The 22,009-nt window shown below is 43.9% G+C and overlaps 1 protein-coding gene and 1 long non-coding RNA gene across 2 annotated transcripts; one reads left to right on the forward strand and one right to left on the reverse strand.

Moving 5' to 3' along the window:
* Positions 1-269: 269 nt before the first annotated feature.
* Positions 270-12,348, reverse strand: LOC116684651 (crystal protein-like). Its single transcript, XM_032510146.1, is given in 10 exon segments — positions 270-1,524; positions 4,974-5,146; positions 6,434-6,574; positions 6,927-7,045; positions 7,261-7,388; positions 8,020-8,153; positions 10,957-11,158; positions 11,866-11,983; positions 11,985-12,131; positions 12,176-12,348. Coding segments are annotated over 10 exon segments (1,788 nt in total). The 3' UTR covers positions 270-1,071.
* Positions 12,349-17,094: 4,746 nt separating this feature from the next.
* On the forward strand, positions 17,095-19,038 carry LOC116684654 (uncharacterized). Its single transcript, XR_004330817.1, has 3 exons — positions 17,095-17,105; positions 18,749-18,903; positions 19,001-19,038. It is a non-coding gene; the product is annotated as an uncharacterized LOC116684654 (long non-coding RNA).
* The last annotated feature ends 2,971 nt before the right edge of the window (positions 19,039-22,009 follow it).

The raw sequence follows: 22,009 nt of genomic DNA on the forward strand, positions 1-22,009 counted from the left end.
GTTTAATTTCCTAAAAATGAGGATCCTCGACCACGAATTCCCAGAATAACTGTAGCAATAAGTTGATGATAGTGGTGTTTATAGATGGTAGTGAAAAGAGGTGGAAAACAGCAACAAGAAAGGGACAAAAGTGTTGGAAAAAAGGACAAAACATCAGAAAAAGTACAGATTTTTTTGTTTGGTGCAGTGCATGGTCCAATGGAAGACAACACAGGGGTTAAGGATTTGTTTTATTTGAGAAACACATTGGCCAGAGTGACTAACATACCTATATCTATAGAACTATCTAAACAATAAAATACACAATGAGCACAAATAAGTTGTCTTTTGAATCCTAAATCCCATTTTTATGAAAGTACCACTCGCATGAGGAATGACGGCTGGTACATTTCATGTAGGACATGAGCTCTGGGATCCAGATTAAAAAGAAAACCAAAAGAGAAATGTCTGGTAAAGCCTTTTATAAACCAGACCATTAGAAGACACGTGCTTTTACATTCTAACACAAAGTACAGCTGGTAGTTAAAGGCCTTAAATCCATCCCAGTGTATTAGTTGGGTTTCACTAAGACATCTGACAAGGGCTGTTGGAAACAGGAAACAGAACCTGTCACACGGCTGAAAATACAGTGTTCTTGCACTTATTATTTGGTCAATTGCATTTTTTAAGCTAGCCCCTTTTTGTCTAGCCTTGACGTGACAAGGTCTTGTCTTATAGATATAATCTTTGGAGTCTCCACTTTTCTTTGTCTCTGTATGTCATGATGAGTCCATCTATAGTAGCTTTAGGGTAGGAGGACACGTTTCACTCAGGTTGAAATATTTTAAATTTACCCCAAACAAAGCAACTTGTCTTTGTGCATCCTTTGTCGTAGAAATGAGATTTTCTCTCTGAAAGCTGATGATTTATTACACTGTAAATGCGGCTTGGAAGCAATTTCTATAGGCCACAATTTATGAAGATATATTTTGTGATGAACACCGCAACTACATGCTGCCAGATTTAGAGACTGGATTTACATTCATGTACTGCAAAGTGAGTCAACACGTTGCAGCCCAGCCCGCCCCCTCCCTAATAGATGCCTAGATGGTCCCAGAAGTCACACATGTGGTCCCTGGTTCCCACTTGTGCATGAGAACGCACTGTCAGGTTCATGACCAGCCAGCTGCTGGTGTCGGAGTAGCGCGGCCAAACGGGCAGACGCTGCCCCCGACAGAAAGCGGTCTGTTGGGCCCGCGAGGAGGGGTCGCCTGCGTGGGCGAAGGCGCCCCAGTAGCACAGCATCCGATTGGACAGGAGCTTCTCTGGCAGCGACAGGGTGAAGTTAGCCACCGAAGCGGAGTCGAACAGAAAGGGCAGCTCGGCGCCGTGGCAGGCGTGCTGGTAGCAGAAGGTCAGACCGGACCACACGCGGTGGTCCGACGCCACGTGGTCAAACACGTACATCCAAACCCTGCTGCCTGCCGCCGTGCCGGCACGCGCCGACCTCCTGGACGGGCACAGGAAGATGTAGTCGGTGACGATCTGGGGACAGGGGAGAAACAAGGACACACAAAAGATATCTTAGACGATAAATAATATTTAACTATGCATGCAGCGTGGCTCTGTAGATGGCCTTCACCAGTTTAATCCAGACTAAAATAATTCTGTATTACATTGCCATGTCATTTAGTAGAGGCATTCATGCTCCTCGGAGGATGAATCCAACAGACTTTGAGGATCTTCTGACTTTTCTTCCAGTGCCAGCATAGGCAGGGTTGGTCCCCCCCCCCACAAAGAGTTTTTAGCCAGTGGTAAAACCAAATCCCCAGCTCCAAAACGTCTTCCAGTAGTCAACTTCCTTTTCATCCACCAGTTAAAATCTCCTTGTAGTCAAACAGTAGTCCACTTCGGTGTTTTGGTACAGTGGGTGTTCCCACCTGATGTACTGTCCTCTAGACCACCTTTTCAAGTAGACTAGGGCCCGGATCGACCCAATCAAACCCAGGTACAGTACACAGTGTTCATAGTAATTAGACAAACTGGACTTCGGGGTCAAGCGATCCAGGATCCAGTTCCCTGATGGACTGCGTTTTATTCCAATATATTTCTAATTTTGAATTGTCACCTGTCACCTGCCTCCTGACTTTTGTGTTCCTTCACATAAATAAACATGCTAACATGCTAAACTGAATCGGTGACTGTGGTTAACATCACCCACTAACCATCAGCCTGTTTACATTGTTAGCGTTAGCGTTTGTTAGCGTTGCTGCAGAGCTGCTTGGCTAATCAGGCTGCATGCAGTTTATCTTGTGATTTTGTATCTGTGCATTTCCTAGACAGATGTTGACACATTCCATAGGATGTTCTTTTCCTTTAGCTGCTTCTCTTACACACACGCCTCTTCTTTCCCTTCCCATCTTGAAAACCTCCCACTCAGGACCACACTGACTCATGGAAGGATTTGACTCTTTTTGTATCATAATGGGATTACAGTTCATATAATTGGTTCCTTCTTATTCTTTTATACATGTCTTAATTTCCTTTGTTGAAGGAAGGTACATATTACCAATTGTTCACTGGCTTATATTTTAATGGATTCCACGTTGGTGCTGATCCAGCTCTGGCTGTTGTAATATTGCACGTGCTAGTCACCAAGGCACTGTATTTGCTTTTGACCATGAAAGCTAAAATAATAAAGAAGAAACAAGCTGCTTTGGACGTGGAAAGTTTGTGTTTTGCAGTGTATCTCCTAGAGTTTGCCGTGTTTTCGTTCAAAAGAAAATGAATAAGACTAAGTAGCATGACCTCTGCATAGGGACGGGCTGGGAGCACATCGTCCCTCACAGCTGAAAGGTAGGATGGTCTTATTCTGCCTGTTACCTGGAAACCAGCGTGTCTTGTCTCAGCAGCACACAACCTGCGCCCACATAGCCCGACATCTGACACCTGAAACCCACACACACACGCATCCGGAGTGGCAGGAGAATTTCTGGTGGGCCGGTCTGGTTTTTTGGTTGAAATCGTAGGTGAATATCCTGGTAGCATCCATGATCCCTAGGCTGCCTGCACTAGCATCCCATCTCTTTGTATTCCAGTATTTAGTTTTTCTTGCAGCCCACTGGCCGAGGCCAGTCTGGTTATTGATGATGCATTTATGTTTTGCTAAAAAAACACAGACAAGCCGTCGTTGTACGCTTCAGTCACGGGTGCTTGTTGGAGGATGAGACCGTGAGCAAAAATAAGCGGTTTATTACGGATAATAGAAAGGGACAGAAACGGCAATCATTTTAAAAGAAGGGCTGTAGAAAGTGACGCGGCCGGATGATCTAAATGGAGCACCTTTTTAATAAAAACTAGCAGGAGTGAAAGGCCACATGAAGACGGGGAGACGGGTAACAATGCAACGGCGATTCACAGGTTCAAACCTTTTTCTCAATAGTATTTGAGATAAAAAATGTTTTGTATACATACAAAGTATGTACATAAAACTATCGGGGTATATCTGGGGCACTTATCTGAACATACCATGGGAGTTTTGTGGGTTAGGGTACTAGTAGTGTATATATTTAAAACTGTCGGGGTATATCTGGGGTAATTATCTAAACATAGCCTGGGAGTTTTGTGGGTTAGGGTACTAGTGGTGTATATATTTAAAACTGTCGGGGTATATCTGGGGTAATTATCTAAACATAGCCTGGGAGTTTTGTGGGTTAGGGTACTAGTGGTGTATATATTTAAAACTGTCGGGGTATATCTGGGGTAATTATCTGAACATAGCCTGGGAGTTTTGTGGTTAGGGGACTAGTGGTGTATGTATATAAAACTGTCGGGGGGTATATCTGGGGTAATTATCTGAACATACCCTGGGAGTTTTGTGGGTTAGGGTACTAGTGGTGTATGTAGGCTACATAAAACTGTCGGGGGGTATATCTGGGGTAATTATCTAAACATAGCCTGGGAGTTTTGTGGGTTAGGGTACTAGTGGTGTATGTACATAAAACTGTCGGGGGGTATATCTGGGGTAATTATCTGAACATACCCTGGGTTAGGGTACTACCTTCATAAGATGCAGTTCATTACATCAATGTATTACCCTCAGATTCAATGTGGAATTCTTATAGGGCCAGATGTAGTCAGTTGAGAGGGGGGTCGTGGAGGGGTTAACCCAGAGCCAGACTTGAACCCTGGCAGCTGTGCGTAACCTACAAGGCCTCCATATCAGTGCCCCCCCCCCCATGTGGGAAGGGCCCTTTATGTAGAGAAGCAGGGGGTACAGTATGTGTGCAGGCTTAGTTTGTGACTCCACTGCATCGTGAACTGTGATTGAATACTAAGTCTGTCCAGGAGTGTCACCTCCTGACCCCCCCCCCCCCCCCCCCCCAATCGATCGGACATCAATCCATGCATGACCACCCAAATGGTTACTGATGCATGTGTGTGTAGCACAGCTCTTGAAATGCAGGTTACACTGTACATGTAGCCTAAAAGTGTCTGCCTTTTTCCAAACGTTGCTTCACTCTTTTCAACACAGACACAAATCAGATGTTAAGGTCTAAATGGGAGCCAGCTGGAACGTGGTTGACAGTTTCCTGACAGCCACTGTGTGGCTAATGATGCAGAGACAAAGCCACGTCAAATAATGTATGCAATTTGCCTCGCTTCAGTAACTTTGCTTTCTCCGAACTGAAGATTTCTCTATGAACTAAAATAGGAGTTGTCTGTAGCAAAGAACAAGTGTCTTTTGAAAATTAGCCTTTAGTCTCTTGAAGACCCTGTCCCAGGATGTTGTGTTGTGTTTTCAAAGGCGGCTTTTTGTCATACTTCCTCTTGTCTATCTTCATCTGTGCGCTAACAAAAGCAGCACTTTTACAACAAAAGTTTCTTCTATGTTTGTGGGGAAGCTTCAATTTCTTATTAATTGTTTCCATAAAAAAGCTCTCACTAAAATGTGACTGCGTCTTTAGTTTGGACTATACATCAGCGGGTCTTACCTGAGCTAGCATGTCCCTGCGGTCGGCGCCCACGTACAGGGGCAGGTACTTGTGCAGGATCCGCAGAGCATGATGTTTGAAGATGGCGGCGATGTACACCGTGCTCTCCACGGCAGACACTGGCTTTTTGAAGACACCGAACGCAAAGATCACTCCCTCTTCTGAGGTGGTTCCTGCAGGACAGAAAGCAACGCCTCAGTCCACACAAAGAACTAGACCTCATCTGCACTGGGATTGACTTAGACATGTGTACTTCCCATTATGATTAAGATATCCGTTTCCTTGGGCTTCCTTTGTGTTGATCTCTCCGGCCTCAGGTCTCTGCAGGGTAAATCCAGACAGCTAGCTAGACCATCTGTCCAATCTGAGGACTATGGTTACCTGGTCCTCAGGTCTCTGCAGGGTAAATCCAGACAGCTAGCTAGACTATCTGTCCAATCTGAGGACTATGGTTACCTGGTCCTCAGGTCTCTGCAGGGTAAATCCAGACAGCTAGCTAGACCATCTGTCCAATCTGAGGACTATGGTTACCTGGTCCTCAGGTCTCTGCAGGGTAAATCCAAACAGCTAGCTAGACTATCTGTCCAATCTGAGGACTATGGTTACCTGGTCCTCAGGTCTCTGCAGGGTAAATCCAGACAGCTAGCTAGACTATCTGTCCAATCTGAAGACTATGGTGACCTGGTCCTCAGGTCTCTGCAGTGTAAATCCAAACAGCTAGCTAGACTATCTTTCCAATCTGAGGACTATGGTTACCTGGTCCTCAGGTCTCTGCAGGGTAAATCCAGACAGCTAGCTAGACTATCTTTCCAATCTGAGGACTATGGTTACCTGGTCCTCAGATCTCTGCAGTGTAAATCCAGACAGCTAGCTAGACTATCTGTCCAATCTGAGGACTATGGTTACCTGGTCCTCAGATCTCTGCAGGGTAAATCCAGACAGCTAGCTAGACTATCTGTCCAATCTGAGGACTATGGTTACCTGGTCCTCAGGTCTCTTTTGTCATGACTCATAAACCAGGTCATGACAAAGTGGACTCATCTCAAGCCAATCCCTAGTTTTACTAACCCTTGGTGTTTCTGATGCCTAAACTAACCTAGTAGCTTTCACAACTTTAACTATGTGTTTAATTTAGTGCGATCATTACCTTACGTAACACTGTCATTTGATAAAACTGCCATTGCGTGTTATGGTCTCCAAAATGGCCGCCTTGCGGCTGTATCTTTGGCATTTTAATAGTCATTGGGAATCATCCTTTTCTTTCATTTCCTTCTGAAATGTAGAGAAGTAGAAGTATAAAGTGGTACAAAATTGTACTTTAGTACAGTACCTGAAAAATGTACTCAGGTAGATCCATCAGCAGCATTTGAGGCTGCTTCATAATACAATTGTTACATTTTCCTACGTGTGTGTGTGTGTGTGTGTGTGTGTGCGTGTGCGTGCGTGCGTGTCCCTCTTACCCAGCAGCACCGGCTTCTCTTTCTGCCAGTGGCCCTTCTGGAAGGCAGTGACAGCTTGCTCTTTTATTAACTCCCCATCGATGTGTGGACCCCACGTCTCAAAAACCTCCAGGAACCTGAACGGGTTCACAACCTTAGAACCTGAGATCCAAAACACATTCGTTAGATTGGGGAAAAAAAAAGATTTAGAGACGGAAAGAGCTAGATGGAGTCATGCCATGCTAAATGAAACCGAGAGTCCGTGATACTGATCAATAATTGTGTCCACCCTGCAGATATGTAACAGTCATTTGGTGCTGTGAGGAAGTAAAGCCCCTCTAATTGCCCCTTGCTTTGGTAATTTAGTTATCCAGCATGCCACAGCTCCGGATACAAATACTGTTTTTCATCATCTTTTGCAGATAAACTACTATATCCTGCCTTCTTATGTAACTGAGTGGGCAGCCCTGAGCGATGCTCTAAATATGGTGGGCTGGTGTTTGATGCGCCCTACTTGTTTTCATCTGGGCGGCCAGGACAGCCTGTGGAGGGAGAGACAGCAGACAGACGATGTCGCTCACGGAGCACCGGGTCTGTTTGGCAAAGTCTTTCCCCAGCTTCAGGGCGTCGTGTCTGGGGAAGAGACGCGGACGCGCAGAATTACAGTTCGGCTTAAAGTTGTTGTGAGCAAGCTGGGAACACGTCTGCACACACTGCATCCCCCTGCTTCTATCTTAGTCAAACAGGAAACCTAGGACTTCTGACAGCTCTTTGAGTCCACCATGTTCTGTAACTTCAGCCAGGCACATGTCAGTAACCATGGCAACCCGGCGCTGACGGTTCCTCACCTGGTCTTCAGAGGGATGGAGAAGGGCAGACTCTGCAGGACGGCCTGTTTGAACAGAGGCTGGCTGCTCTGGATCATCAGGTGAAGACTCACTGACTGAGCACCTGCACTCTCCCCAAAGAGCGTCACCTGCCAGGAACACAACAATCAGCCGTGAATCGAAATGTATTGAATTTGAATTTTCATACTTTCTAGAGTCCTATAATTAAATAAAGATAGCCAGTATTTTACAGTAAAAAGCAAGAGAAGTCAGACAAAAAAACTTCAGGGTCCAACCTCCAGGTTTAGGTTGGGATCCAAGGACATATCCAGCACTTAGTGACATTTTGTCTACCCCCCCCCCCCCCCCCCACCATCTACGAGACACCCAAGCTCAAAGAGTCTACTTTTAGTTGTTTTGCACCCTTTTGTGCTCATTTTGTGGTTGCTTTGCATCTATTTGCAGCTGTTTTCCATCTATGTTAGTCATTTTGCATCTTTTGCAGTACGTTTATGTCTCTTTGTAGTCATTTTTGGTCAATTGTCATTGTTAGGTGTACTTTTGTGTTAGTTTTGTGTCTATTTTCAGTCATTTTGCATCGCTGTAATCATGTTGTGTCTATTTGTGGTCATTGTGTATGTAATAGGGGTCACAACATCTGTTTTTGTGTGCTTTTTCATCCTATTTGTGCCAGATTTTAACATTATAAAATGAACCCAACACAAAATAGAAATTTTTTTTTTTTTTCTTTAAGGTTGGTGCATGCGTGCGTGTGCTTGCCTTGCTGGGATCTCCTCCAAACACTGGAATGTTCTGTTGGACCCAAAGAAGAGCCGCCTGCTGATCCAAGATCCCATAATTCCCCGCAGCTGAGGAGTGAGAGTCCTTACCCGACACAAGGAACCCAAAAGCACCTTAAATCACGCAGAAATACACATGATCCGACATAATTGCCTCCAGCAAGACATTCGTTTTCCAAATTACTGTCCACATATCTCTGCTCCTGTTCTCAGTCTGCAGGAAAGCAGAGTAATTACCAACAGGCTCGGTCATTTAGGATAAGGACACGGACGCATTAGCAAGCCCCGGACATACTGACAGGCAAGACACGCACATGCACTCCTCAATAAACATACCATTACTTAACTAATGTCTACCATGAGATGCCTGCCTGTCGCCTTTAACAACTCTAGTGCTAAAGGTCTTCCAAAAATGCTTTTATATAGACCTTAGTGGTCCCCTAATACTGTATCTGAAGTCTCTTTATATAGACCTTAGTGGTCCCTAATACTGTATCTGAAGTCTCTTTTATATAGACCTTAGTGGTCCCTAATACTGTATATGAAGTCTCTTTATATAGACCTTAGTGGTCCCCTAATACTGTATCTGAAGTCTCTTTATATAGACCTTAGTGGTCCCTAATACTGTATCTGAAGTCTCTTTATATAGACCTTAGTGGTCCCTAATACTGTATCTGAAGTCTCTTTATATAGACCTTAGTGGTCCCCTAATACTGTATCTGAAGTCTCTTTATATACCTTAGTGGTCCCTAATACTGTATCTGAAGTCTCTTTATATAGACCTTAGTGGTCCCTAATACTGTACCTAAAGTCTCTTTATATAGACCTTAGTGGTCCCTAATACTGTATATGAAGTCTCTTTATATAGACCTTAGTGGTCCCTAATACTGTATCTGAAGTCTCTTTATATAGACCTTAGTGGTCCCTAATACTGTATCTGAAGTCTCTTTTACATAGACCTTAGTGGTCCCTAATACTGGATCTGAAGTCTCTTTTATATAGAACTTAGTGGTCCCTAATACTGTATCTGAAGTCTCTTTATATAGACCTTAGTGGTCCCTAATACTGTATCTGAAGTCTCTTTATATAGACCTTAGTGGTCCCTAATACTGTATATGAAGTCTCTTTATATAGACCTTAGTGGTCCCCTAATACTGTATCTGAAGTCTCTTTATATAGACCTTAGTGGTCCCTAATACTGTATCTGAAGTCTCTTTATATAGACCTTAGTGGTCCCTAATACTGTATCTGAAGTCTCTTTATATAGACCTTAGTGGTCCCCTAATACTGTATCTGAAGTCTCTTTATATAGACCTTAGTGGTCCCTAATACTGTATCTGAAGTCTCTTTTATATAGACCTTAGTGGTCCCTAATACTGTATCTGAAGTCTCTTTATATAGACCTTAGTGGTCCCTAATACTGTATCTGAAGTCTCTTTATATAGACCTTAGTGGTCCCTAATACTGTATCTGAAGTCTCTTTATATAGACCTTAGTGGTCCCTAATACTGTATCTGAAGTCTCTTTATATAGACCTTAGTGGTCCCTAATACTGTATCTGAAGTCTCTTTTACATAGACCTTAGTGGTCCCCTAATACTGTATCTGAAGTCTCTTTATATAGACCTTAGTGGTCCCTAATACTGTATCTGAAGTCTCTTTATATAGACCTTAGTGGTCCCTAATACTGTATCTGAAGTCTCTTTATATAGACCTTAGTGGTCCCTAATACTGTATCTGAAGTCTCTTTATATAGACCTTAGTGGTCCCCTAATACTGTATCTGAAGTCTCTTATATAGACCTTAGTGGTCCCTAATACTGTATCTGAAGTCTCTTTATATAGACCTTAGTGGTCCCTAATACTGTATCTGAAGTCTCTTTATATAGACCTTAGTGGTCCCCTAATACTGTATCTGAAGTCTCTTTATATAGACCTTAGTGGTCCCTAATACTGGATCTGAAGTCTCTTTATATAGACCTTAGTGGTCCCTAATACTGTATCTGAAGTCTCTTTATATAGACCTTAGTGGTCCCTAATACTGTATCTGAAGTCTCTTTATATAGACCTTAGTGGTCCCTAATACTGTATCTGAAGTCTCTTTATATAGACCTTAGTGGTCCCTAATACTGTATCTGAAGTCTCTTTATATAGACCTTAGTGGTCCCTAATACTGTATCTGAAGTCTCTTTATATAGACCTTAGTGGTCCCTAATACTGTATCTGAAGTCTCTTTATATAGACCTTAGTGGTCCCTAATACTGTATCTGAAGTCTCTTTATATAGACCTTAGTGGTCCCCTAATACTGTATCTGAAGTCTCTTTATATAGACCTTAGTGGTCCCTAATACTGTATCTGAAGTCTCTTTATATAGACCTTAGTGGTCCCTAATACTGTATCTGAAGTCTCTTTATATAGACCTTAGTGGTCCCCTAATACTGTATCTGAAGTCTCTTTATATAGACCTTAGTGGTCCCTAATACTGTATCTGAAGTCTCTTTATATAGACCTTAGTGGTCCCTAATACTGTATCTGAAGTCTCTTTATATAGACCTTAGTGGTCCCTAATACTGTATCTGAAGTCTCTTTATATAGACCTTAGTGGTCCCTAATACTGTATCTGAAGTCTCTTTATATAGACCTTAGTGGTCCCTAATACTGTATCTGAAGTCTCTTTATATAGACCTTAGTGGTCCCCTAATACTGTATCTGAAGTCTCTTTATATAGACCTTAGTGGTCCCCTAATACTGTATCTGAAGTCTCTAGCAGCATTTTTGGGACATGTATACAGCACATTCGGAATCATCTCCATCAGGGGTTTTACCACAGTTTGGGACAGTGAATATGTAACAATGCTCACACGTGTTTTCCAGTGGAATAGGTCCATTGAAAGTGAAATAACAACAGACTTCCATACCCAGTCGGTAGTCCAGGCTCACAACCACAGTGTGGGTCAGGTTAGCGATGAAGCGTCCGTCGTACAGCGGCTTGGAGGCCGAGCCAGCGATGAAATCCCCCCCATGGATCCACACCATGACGGGCAGGGGGCTCCCCAGAGGGGCGCTGAAGTTCACATCCAGAGGGACAAAGACGTTGAGGTAGAGGCAGTCCTCGCTGACCTTTGGGAGAGAAAACAGCTCAATTAGTTCAGTCAGCGATATTCCCAATATCTCAAAATTATGACATGAATGAGGCTTTACTGTTGGTTTGTCCCAGTGATCAACTGTGGTACTGCACCAATTCATATTCATCTTATTAATTCCCACTGAGGACATCTTCTAACCATCACACTAAAAAACCCAAGACATGGTAGATATTCTTTAAGTTGATTAAAGTACTTTTAGATTCAACATATTTAAATTGAACTACTTCAGGCAAAAAACAACAACAATATAATTCAAGTTTTAGTATTTCCTTTACACTAGACCTTTAAACCTCAATACAAATAATCATCCCATATTTTAGAGATGTTGGGTGTGTCCTGGCCACGGCCCTGCAGGGACAGATGTTACTACGCATGGAAAAGGAGAGTAATACTTTAAAGGAGAGTAATACTTTAAAGGAGAGTAATACTTTAACCTTTATTGGAATGAATGGGCACAGAATGCAGTTCTTAGAAAACATCCATAGCCAAACTCACACTATCAATAAATTGGTGCCTCCTTAGCTCTGGTCTCCACTACCAACCAGATCTATGCGTCCACAATGTCCCCCTTTAATGTTGGTCATCTGGCAGGTAAAACACTCGCTGGGAGTCTGTGCCAAAATACCAACCATGTTGTGAAATATTACATGCAAATAAGTAAAAATTTGGGTTGTTTCTTACTATCCGAGGACACTCCTCAGTGATGGGTCCGCTGCAGGCCTGCATGCATGACGCCCTGGGCAAGGAGGCATCGTAAACCCCCGGCCAAGGACTCAAGGGTCTGGGGGCTTCCAGCGTAAGCCCCAACCGGGGGGTCTGCATATGGTATCCCATAGAATATATGGGCCTTGTCCACCGTAATCCCCTTGATCTGGCCATCTTTGGTCAACACCACAGGTCCAGCGGCCCCTTTGGATCCTGATGGACTGGTTTGCCCTTGGTCTGCCCTGTGGTCGAGAGGACCTCAGGGCGTCCCAGCTCCTTCAGGGACTTTATCTCGAAGTCTTTGTTGACGATGAGCGGCTCGTTTCTCACCAGCAGCCCGGGGTAGATCCGTCTCAGGAAGCCGACAAGGTCGAGGCCATCATCATTTTTCGTCGCCCCTCCAGAGCCCAGTCCTAAACTAAGTGTGCACAGCAGCAGGAAACAGTGCCGGCTTTCCATAATGCGTACGAATACCTCCCCAGACCCTGCTGCAAAGATTAGGATTTGACTTGAATTATTGTCCAGCAAGGGCAGAAAAGTGGCAGCCTGAAACTCTCCATAGACTTGTGACTCCAATTTAGCTAGTGGCCTGTTAAGATGTTTCAGACAAAAGCTGCACTGTCTGATCGCTGGGTGGCGTCCAGTAGACCCCTGGAACGCTGGATCCAGACTCTGTGATGCGGGACCACTAATAGAGGACAAGACGTTTGTCATTTGCTTAATGAAATCACATAAGTCCCACACAGAAGGTAAATGGGGAAAACCCAGCAGGCTTCATGAAGGAATAGGGCTTGGTCGCATCAACAAAGCCATTCAAGTTTTTAAGTGTCCTTACAGTTTTTTTAAAATCACTTTTTTTATATTCAGGTTAATCAAGTCCTGATGTTTAATTAAAACCCTTTTTTTTAGTGTACTTCTAAATTGCAGATGGTGGACTGCGAATGTCATTAAGGTGCACACTGCCCCCTACAGGCCTTCTGCACCACAACATGCAGTAGTGATTCCCATGGGGGTCCCGAGACAGTTTGGAGTCAAAACAGGGGCACGAAAGAAAAGAAATGTAGCACAAAATCATGTTTACTTTTCCCACAAAACCTTCAAATCCATCAAGCAATCTGAGAGGGGACCCTGCTCCTCTGTGTCCACGCTGAAAACCTTGTGAGCAGAGGACACAAGGACACGCTGCTTTATTTTGAAGGGTCACACGCTGAAAGGGCTCCCAACACTGGCACAGCATTAGTTATTAATATCTTTAGGAAAGGGGCTTCAACATTGTTAAACCAAGGACCCCTTAACTGAAAGAGAGACAGATCAGGGACGCCCTACTACATTTACTGTCTAAAATGAAGTTGCTTATAGAACTGGTCCTGTAATATTGTGTGTATAATAATGCCCTTTCATAACCATATTTATTCTCCAGAGTTCTATCCTTTTCATGAAAGGCTACCTCTGCTAACATGTTGCAGCGTTATTGGCAGGTCTGCCACTGCCTTCTTTCTGAATGGGGTCGATGAGAACCTATGAGGAGTTCATATTCCACAATTACACACACACGCACACACACACACACGCACACACACACACACACACACACACACAAGGATTCTTATGAAACTGGATTACATACACAACCATTCTTTAAAAGGGACATCAGGTTCTGATTTTTGTTTTTACCCCTCATGTTGTCCTCATGTTGTCCTCATGTTGTCCTCATGTTGCCCTAATGTTGTCTTCATGTTGTCCTCATGTTGCCCTCATGTTGCCCTAATGTTGTCTTCATGTTGTCCTCATGTTGCCCTAATGTTGTCTTCATGTTGTCCTCATGTTGCCCTCATGTTGCCCTAATGTTGTCTTCATGTTGTCCTCATGTTTGTCTTCATGTTGTCCTCATGTTGTCCTCATGTTGCCCTAATGTTGCCTCATGTTGTCCTCATGTGGTTCTCGTGTTGTCTTCATGTTGACCTTATGTTGTCCTCATGTTGCCCTCATGTTGCCCTCATGTTGCCCTAATGTTGTCTTCATGTTGTCCTCATGTTGCCCTCATGTTGCCCTAATGTGTCTTCATGTTGTCCTCATGTTTGTCTTCATGTTGTCTCATGTTGTCCTCATGTTGCCCTAATGTTGCCCTCATGTTGTCCTCATGTGTCCTCATGTTGTTCTCGTGTTGTCTTCATGTTGACCTTATGTTGTCCTCATGTTTGTCTCCATGTTGTCCTCATGTTGTCCTCATGTTGTCTTCATGTTGTCCTCATGTTGTCTTCATGTTGTCCTTGTGTTGTCCTCGTGTTGTCTTCATGTTGACCTCATTTTGTCCTCATGTTGTCTCATGTTGTCTTCATGTTGTCCTCATGTTGTCCTCATGTTGTCTTCATGTTGCCTTCATGTGTCTTCATGTTGTCCTCATGTTATCCTCATGTTGCCCTCATGTTGTCCTCGTGTTGTCTTCGTGTTGCCCTCGTGTTGTCCTCGTGTTGTCCTCATGTTGTCTTCATGTTGTCCTCATGTTGTCTTCATGTTGCCTTCATGTTGTCCTCATGTTATCTCCATGTTGTCTTCATGTTGTCTTCATGTTGTCCTCATGTTGTCTTCATGTTGCCTTCATGTTGTCCTCATGTTGTCCTCATGTTGTCTTCATGTTGTCCTTGTGTTGTCCTCGTGTTGTCTTCATGTTGATCTCATTTTGTCCTCATGTTGTCTCCATGTTGTCTTCATGTTGTCCTCATGTTGTCCTCATGTTATCCTCATGTGCCCTCATGTTGTCCTCGTGTTGTCTTCGTGTTGCCCTCGTGTTGTCCTCGTGTTGTCATGTGTCTTCATGTTGTCCTTCATGTTGTCTTCATGTTGCCTTCATGTTGTCCTCATGTTATCTCATGTTGTCTTCATGTTGTCTTCATGTTGTCCTCATGTTGTCTTCATGTTGCCTTCATGTTGTCCTCATGTTGTCCTCATGTTGTCTCATGTTGTCCTTGTGTTGTCTCGTGTTGTCTTCATGTTGATCTCATTTGTCCTCATGTTGTCTCCATGTTGTCTTCATGTTGTCCTCATGTTGTCCTCATGTTATCCTCATGTTGCCCTCGTGTTGTCCTCGTGTTGTCTTCGTGTTGCCCTCGTGTTGTCCTCGTGTTGTCCTCATGTTGTCTTCATGTTGTCCTCATGTTGTCTTCATGTTGCCTTCATGTTGTCCTCATGTTGTCTCCATGTTGTCTTCATGTTGTCTTCATGTTTGTCCTCATGTTGTCTTCATGTTGTCCTCATGTTGTCCTCATGTTGTCCTCATGTTGTTCTCGTGTTGTCTTCATGTTGTCCTCATGTTGTCTCCATGTTGTCCTCATGTTGTCCTCATGTTGTCTTTGTGTTGTCCTCATGTTGTCCTCATGTTGTCTTCATGTTGTCCTCATGTTGTCCTCATGTTGCCCTAATGTTGCCCTCATGTTGTCCTCATGTTGTCCTCATGTTGTTCTCGTGTTGTCTTCATGTTGACCTTATGTTGTCCTCATGTTGTCTCCATGTTGTCCTCATGTTGTCCTCATGTTGTATTCATGTTGCCTTCATGTTTTCCTCATGTTGCCCTCATGTTGTCTTCATGTTGTCCTCATGTTGTCCTCATGTTGTCTCATGTTGTCCTTGTGTTGTCCTCGTGTTGTCTTCATGTTGACCTCATTTTGTCCTCATGTTGTCTCCATGTTGTCTTCATGTTGTCCTCATGTTGTCCTCATGTTGTCTTCATGTTGCCTTCACGTTGTCTTCATGTTGTCCTCATGTTATCCTCATGTTGCCCTCGTGTTGTCCTCGTGTTGTCTTCGTGTTGCCCTCGTGTTGTCCTCGTGTTGTCTCCATGTTGTCCTCATGTTGTCTTCATGTTGCCTTCATGTTGTCCTCATGTTGTCTTCATGTGCCTTCATGTTGTCTTCATGTTGCCTTCATGTTGTCCTCATGTTGTCTCCATGTTGTCTTCATGTTGTCTTCATTTTGCCTTCATGTTGTCCTCATGTTGCCTTCATGTTGTCTCATGTTGTCTTCATGTTGTCATGTTGTCCTCATGTTGTCCTCATGTTGTCCTCATGTTGTCTTCATGTTGCCTTCATGTTGTCTTCATTTTGCCTTCATGTTGTCCTCATGTTGCCTTCATGTTGTCCTCATGTTGTCTCATGTTGTCATGTTGTCCTCATGTTGTCCTCATGTTGTCCTCATGTTGTCTTCATGTTGCCTTCATGTTGCCTCATGTTGTCCTCATGTTGTCCTATGTCAGTCTTCTTTTTAATTCCCCAAAATAACATGACGCTCTTTGCCAAGTACAAATCTCTACTTTCATTAATTTTGGGTCTTATTCTATTTTATAGCATTGTAAAACAAATGGAAGTGTTTTTGAAATAGTGTTGAGTAAAAGTTGACATATTCCAGTCTGTGATTATCATCAACATCCATTCCTTTAATTTTAGTCTCAATAATTCCTAATTTCTGCTTTTCTAACTCAAACATTAGGCATAATTTCCTATAAATGAGGTTTATTGACCATAAATTCCAAAGATAAGATAATTGAAAAACTAAAGTTAATAAGTTAGTGTTACGTAGTGTTAAAAACGTCAAAAGAAAGTGAGAAACATTGAAAAAAAGCAACAAAGGTGTTGAAAGAATGGACAACATCTTAGCTTATTGCCAATAACTGTTAAGCAATACACATTCTTTATTAATAGTTATAAAAGGAATTTATTCATGAGAACACCACAATAATAACACAAAAGAGTCTATAGCCTATTAGTATTGGAGACTATAATATATGACACGAATTTATCTTCAGGAAGTTCCGAGCGGCACGTGAAGGCAGCGCACACCTGTCACTCATTAGGCCGTCGGACAGGTGACATTTCCAGCCACGGCTTGAATAATCCCGCAATGCTTTCCTTTGATGGAAATCCGACGAAAATGTAAGGGGACAGGGGGTCTGATGGTCTTGATGGTCCTTCGCTGATCCGGCTCCAGTTCCGCGCATTAATCAGCTTCTATATTTCAGGAAATCCGAGTTCCCGGTCATCTTTTTCCTACTGGTGTGTCACACCGTATCGTTTGGTGAGTAAAACCCCGGCCCCGGCCTGTTGTGAGTCAAGATACCCCAGCCCGGGACACATTTGGAGGTATCTGCCTGGTTTTCCCGCAGGACGCACCGCCGAGATCTCCTTCTCCTTATGCTGGATGAGCAAGCACGGGGCTCTGGAGAGGTAACACACGAAGAAGAAAAGCTGGCTTAGACACGTGTAGTTTCCAACAGGGGGTCTACAAGGGGGGGGGGGGGGGGGGGTCTACAGCAGGGGGCTTCAACGGACCCCTTTACTGAAGAGAGATGGAGTGGGGCCCCTACTACATGTAGGCCTACTGTATGTCAGTGAAGTTGCATAATAAGCTGTGTCTAGAATAATGTGTTAACATACCTTTTAGTGCATGAATACTAAGCTAATTACCATAATCATATACCCTTATATAGGTATGAGATTACCCATATAGGTAGGCTAGGCTGTTTTATATTTACTAATATTATGTTGGATTTAAGGTAATTAATTTTGAATGGCCCTCGGGGACAAAGAACATTATTATATTTGTATGTGAAGTCATTTTAATTTTTGAAAAATCTTTAAAAAAAAATTGAATAAATAATACTAATTGGGTGGCCCCCCTGCAGTAACTCTGAGGACCCCCCTAGGGCTCCTGGAAGATCTCTGGTCTACAGTATTTCCCACAATTCTTAATTTTGCTCGATTATTTGATCGAGTAATGTTTGAAGAGGATCGCAGGCCCAACTTAATTTCCAAAAACACAATTTAGTGTTTCTCTGCCAACATACAGCCAAGATGGACATATAGCTGAACATTATTTGTGTGACTGAGAATATATTTCTGGTAAATTCACCACATCACTACATCTGGAGCCTCCACCCATCTAAGAAGGCCTTCTTCCAGATTCAGGATCCTGGCAGGCATCCGTTTCCCACTTATGTGTGTGTGTGTGTGTGTGTGTGTGTGTGTGTGAGGGCTGTGTGATGATGGCGGTCCTGTTAATCCCACATATGTTAAATCAGTTCCTCCCCACAGAACCAGTTGCGTATGGGTCTCCATTTGTGCACTGGGGCATTGTCACGTTCTCAAATTTGACATGGTCTTTCCTTCATTGTTGTCCCAAAGGTGGATCACACTATTGTCGGAAGTATCATTGAGACCTGTAGCATATCAATTTGAACTAGGGGACCCAGCTGAGAGACGAAAAACAGCCCAGGACCGGAAGTACACTAAAGTGACTGTGACGTCCACATACTTTGGGTTCTGTAGTAAAGTTAGGACGAGCTGTCGTAGTGTACCGGATGAATTGGAGACTTGCTGGTCAAGGGATGGAGATTGGTGTTTAACCCGATGTGTCCATGTGGCGATAAGCAGGGTAGGATCAAAGAGCCAGGTTTTTAGATTTTAGGATTTGGAATGACTTTGTGTAACTGGAGTGCACCACCAGGACCTGAAATTAACACCTGACCATGCGCCAAATGTGGGTGAAATTTGCACTTGACGGGTGAGACTGTCAATCCATCTGCCACGTTGGCAGGTAGCCAATTAGAATTGACTGATTTCATAGTTGTTTTCTTTGGATTCAAGCTATAACCTTTGGCGTTTACTGGGGTGACGAGGCAGACTTAAATAAGACAAGATGAGCAAGATTCAGAGAGAACCTGAACCAAGTTGGCGAATCGGCAAGCAGCACTTAAATGTGTATTCTTACCAAGATCTGTGACTAGTAGATTTTCAGATCCCCTAGCCCCAGTGACTGGTCGGTGACTCCAGGCCCTGGTACCGAGGCTTCCTTCTTCTCCATCCTCTAGGTTAAATGGAAACCTGTGGCTCAATGAGACGTCCCTAAAGCTCATCAGTAAGGGGGGGAAAGTGACCTCCCTGACGGTGTCCCCAGTTGTTGAGAACAAGCTCACGCTACAGTATGGAGGCTCTGTTCAGGCATGGACTCTAAGAGTTGACCCACGTAAGCATCGTTTTTTTTTTTTTTTTTTTTATAAATGTTCATTTTGTTGCCCACTTAAAATCAATAGTTATAAAATGTTAAACAAAATCTATCTAAGGTACAAAATTCACTAAGATCCGAGGCCTCCAGAAACCCTAAAGCAACCAGCAAGTGTCACCAAGGTACTTCTCCTATAACGGATGAAATTCCAATATACTTCCATCTTGCTTTGGCTTTCGTTGACGACCCCTGGAACGTCTTCTTCAGGACTTCCTGGAGATGATGAGTCCCGATGAAGTGTTTTCCTGTGAAAATGGCACCGTGTTCTTCCACCAGGATGAGAACTTCTTCCTGGCATTCGGTGAGGTTATCTGTTCATGTGCGTTCCTCTTTTTGAACTCAGATGTTGCCCTGCCCTCCTTTTAGAGTTCAGGCTCAGGGTTAACATTGCTGGTATTGCTGATGTTGGTCAGAGACAGTTAGATTTAGATATTTCTCCTCCGTTCCTCCGTTCCCTTGCTCTTCTATCGCCCGAGTACGCAGCCATTGTCCCTGCAGTCGGCGGTCCAGTGATTCCCATCATCGGTCTTTTAATATAATCACAGACTAAAATATGTCAAATTTTACTCAATACTATTTCAAAACCACTTCAGTTGTTTTTTTCAAATGCTATAAAATGGAATAAGACGCCCCAAAATTAATGAAAGTAGAGATGTGTACTTGGCAAAGAGCGTTGGGTGGAATCAATCATGTTATTTTGGGGAATTAAAAAGAACATTTGATATAGGACAACATGGGGACAACATGGGGACAACATGGGGACAACATGAGGGTTAACTGTGGGAAGCCCAAGCCTACATACACTTTTAATGTTAGAAATCAAAGCTACAGTGCTGCTCATAGGTTTATGAACCCTGCTTTGCTAAAGTTGACTAAAACACGGAAATAAAAATCATATATGGAAAAGTAACCTTAAAGCCTTAATTACAAAAAATTAGGAAAAATCCAACCTTTTCATGGAGACCAATTTCTTTGTGAATGAATAATGTCGTAAATAAGAAAAAATGTTCTTTGTCAAAATGCAGTTATTTTTTTTTAATAGCGCTTTTCTAGTCTCGATGACCAATCAAAGCCCTATTTATGTAGAACAGGAACCATTCACACACTGTGGCCGAGGCTGCTCATCAGATACACACTCGCACACGTTTACATGGCGCAGCACAGGGGGAGGGGGGGGGGGCAACTCCAGCGCTCCTCTCAGGCCAGAATGTCAATATATGTCAATCTAGACCGCAATGAAGTTAGCTTAGCACATCTATGCAAGTGAAGTAATCCTATATGGTTTAATAATGCTTTAAATTTCTATTTCTTTGTGTGACTGAAACTCCAGTTTTGCTTCTCCTAGGCTACACTATGCATCTCCCAGTCAGGCTGGAGTCCAGGACCACCTCCACGTTGCAGGTCTCCTGGGTGGCCCGGCACCCAGCAGTCAGCAGAAGCCACACGGTGACCCTGTATCACGCTAACATGGGCTCCTATAAAACTCTGAGCACGGACACCACCACCGACTGCCTCTACCACTTCACCGCTCTGGACTCCTGCAGCCGCTACGTGGCCTGTGTGGAGCCCGCAGCCACCACACCTTCACCTGCCTCTCCGCTATTACTGGTACGACTGTTGGTGGTGGATTAGCAGCCACCCGCACCTTCACCTGCCTCTCCGCTATTACTGGTACGACTGTTGGTGGGTGGATTAGCAGCCACCCGCACCTTCACCTGCCTCTCCGCTATTACTGGTACGACTGTTGGTGGGGTGGATTAGCAGCCACCCGCACCTTCACCTGCCTCTCCGCTATTACTGGTACGACTGTTGGTGGGGTGGATTAGCAGCCACCCGCACCTTCACCTGCCTCTCCGCTATTACTGGTACGACTTGGTGGGGTGGATTAGCAGCCACCCGCACCTTCACCTGCCTCTCCGCTATTACTGGTACGACTGTTGGTGGGGTGGATTAGCAGCCACCCGCACCTTCACCTGCCTCTCCACTATTACTGGTACGACTGTTGGTGGGGTGGATTAGCAGCCACCCGCACCTCACCTGCCTCTCCACTATTACTGGTACGACTGTTGGTGGGGTGGATTAGCAGCCACCCAACACAAGAGTACACAGGTTACAAAAAACAAAGCCATTTCATGTAAATAAGCAACTGTTCCGTTTATTGAAAGGTGATATTATGTTATAAGTCTTGTGTTACCAAAAGGAATGTGTGAATGCAGGTTTAAATGCTTTACCAATTCTTCTCCTTTTTCGGCCAGACCCAGACATTCCCATGGACTTTGGGGTGACGTTATGGAACAGCAGCAGCATGTCGCTGGCCTGGGACTACCCTGAGAACTGCAAGTTCTCCTTCTTCCTACTCACCGCCTTCTACCTCAGCGGCACCGACCAGATCACAGAGGAGGTGCTCTTCTGGCACAAGGAGGACACCTTTGTGTTCGTCCTGTCCGACCTGGAGCCCTGCACCAGAGTTCGGTTTGGCCTGCAGACGGTCTGCCAGGCGGGGATAGAGTCCCGCTACAGCCAGATGGTCCTGAACGAGGGCAACTCCGGTGAGACTAGATGGCCCATCATGCATTTATCCATTTGAACCTATTATACATAAAAATACACACAGAGCCAGAAAACTACACACAAAGTACAGAAATTAAGATATGGTTACTGTTTCATTTATGAAGTCCAAAAGGATTTTCTTTTCTTTCTTTTTTTTAATCCATTTTACAGGCAATATTTCCCAGAGCTTACAAACTAAGTTCGTGATGATGAGAAATTAAATGCTCAGTGCTTTTGCCAGAACAGCCTTCTTTGATCCGGTAGCTTCTAGCAGTGGTTGGCTACACAGTAATGCCAAAAAAATGAGACTCCAATTAGAAAGAGAAGCGATTTTAAGTGAAACTTAGTGATCCCTGCTGGGGGAACGGGGCATTGCATTAAAGAATAGAAAACTACACCAGAGTAGCATATGAACATGCAATCTGAGCAAATATGACAGGCCGCTCCTGTAAAAACCCTAAAGGTGTTTTTTGTCTTCACCCTGCCGATGTGTTCCTTTTTAGAAAAGCCCACAGTG

This window comes from Etheostoma spectabile, unplaced genomic scaffold (assembly GCF_008692095.1).
Source record: "Etheostoma spectabile isolate EspeVRDwgs_2016 unplaced genomic scaffold, UIUC_Espe_1.0 scaffold00019385, whole genome shotgun sequence".
NCBI lineage: Eukaryota > Metazoa > Chordata > Actinopteri > Perciformes > Percidae > Etheostoma > Etheostoma spectabile.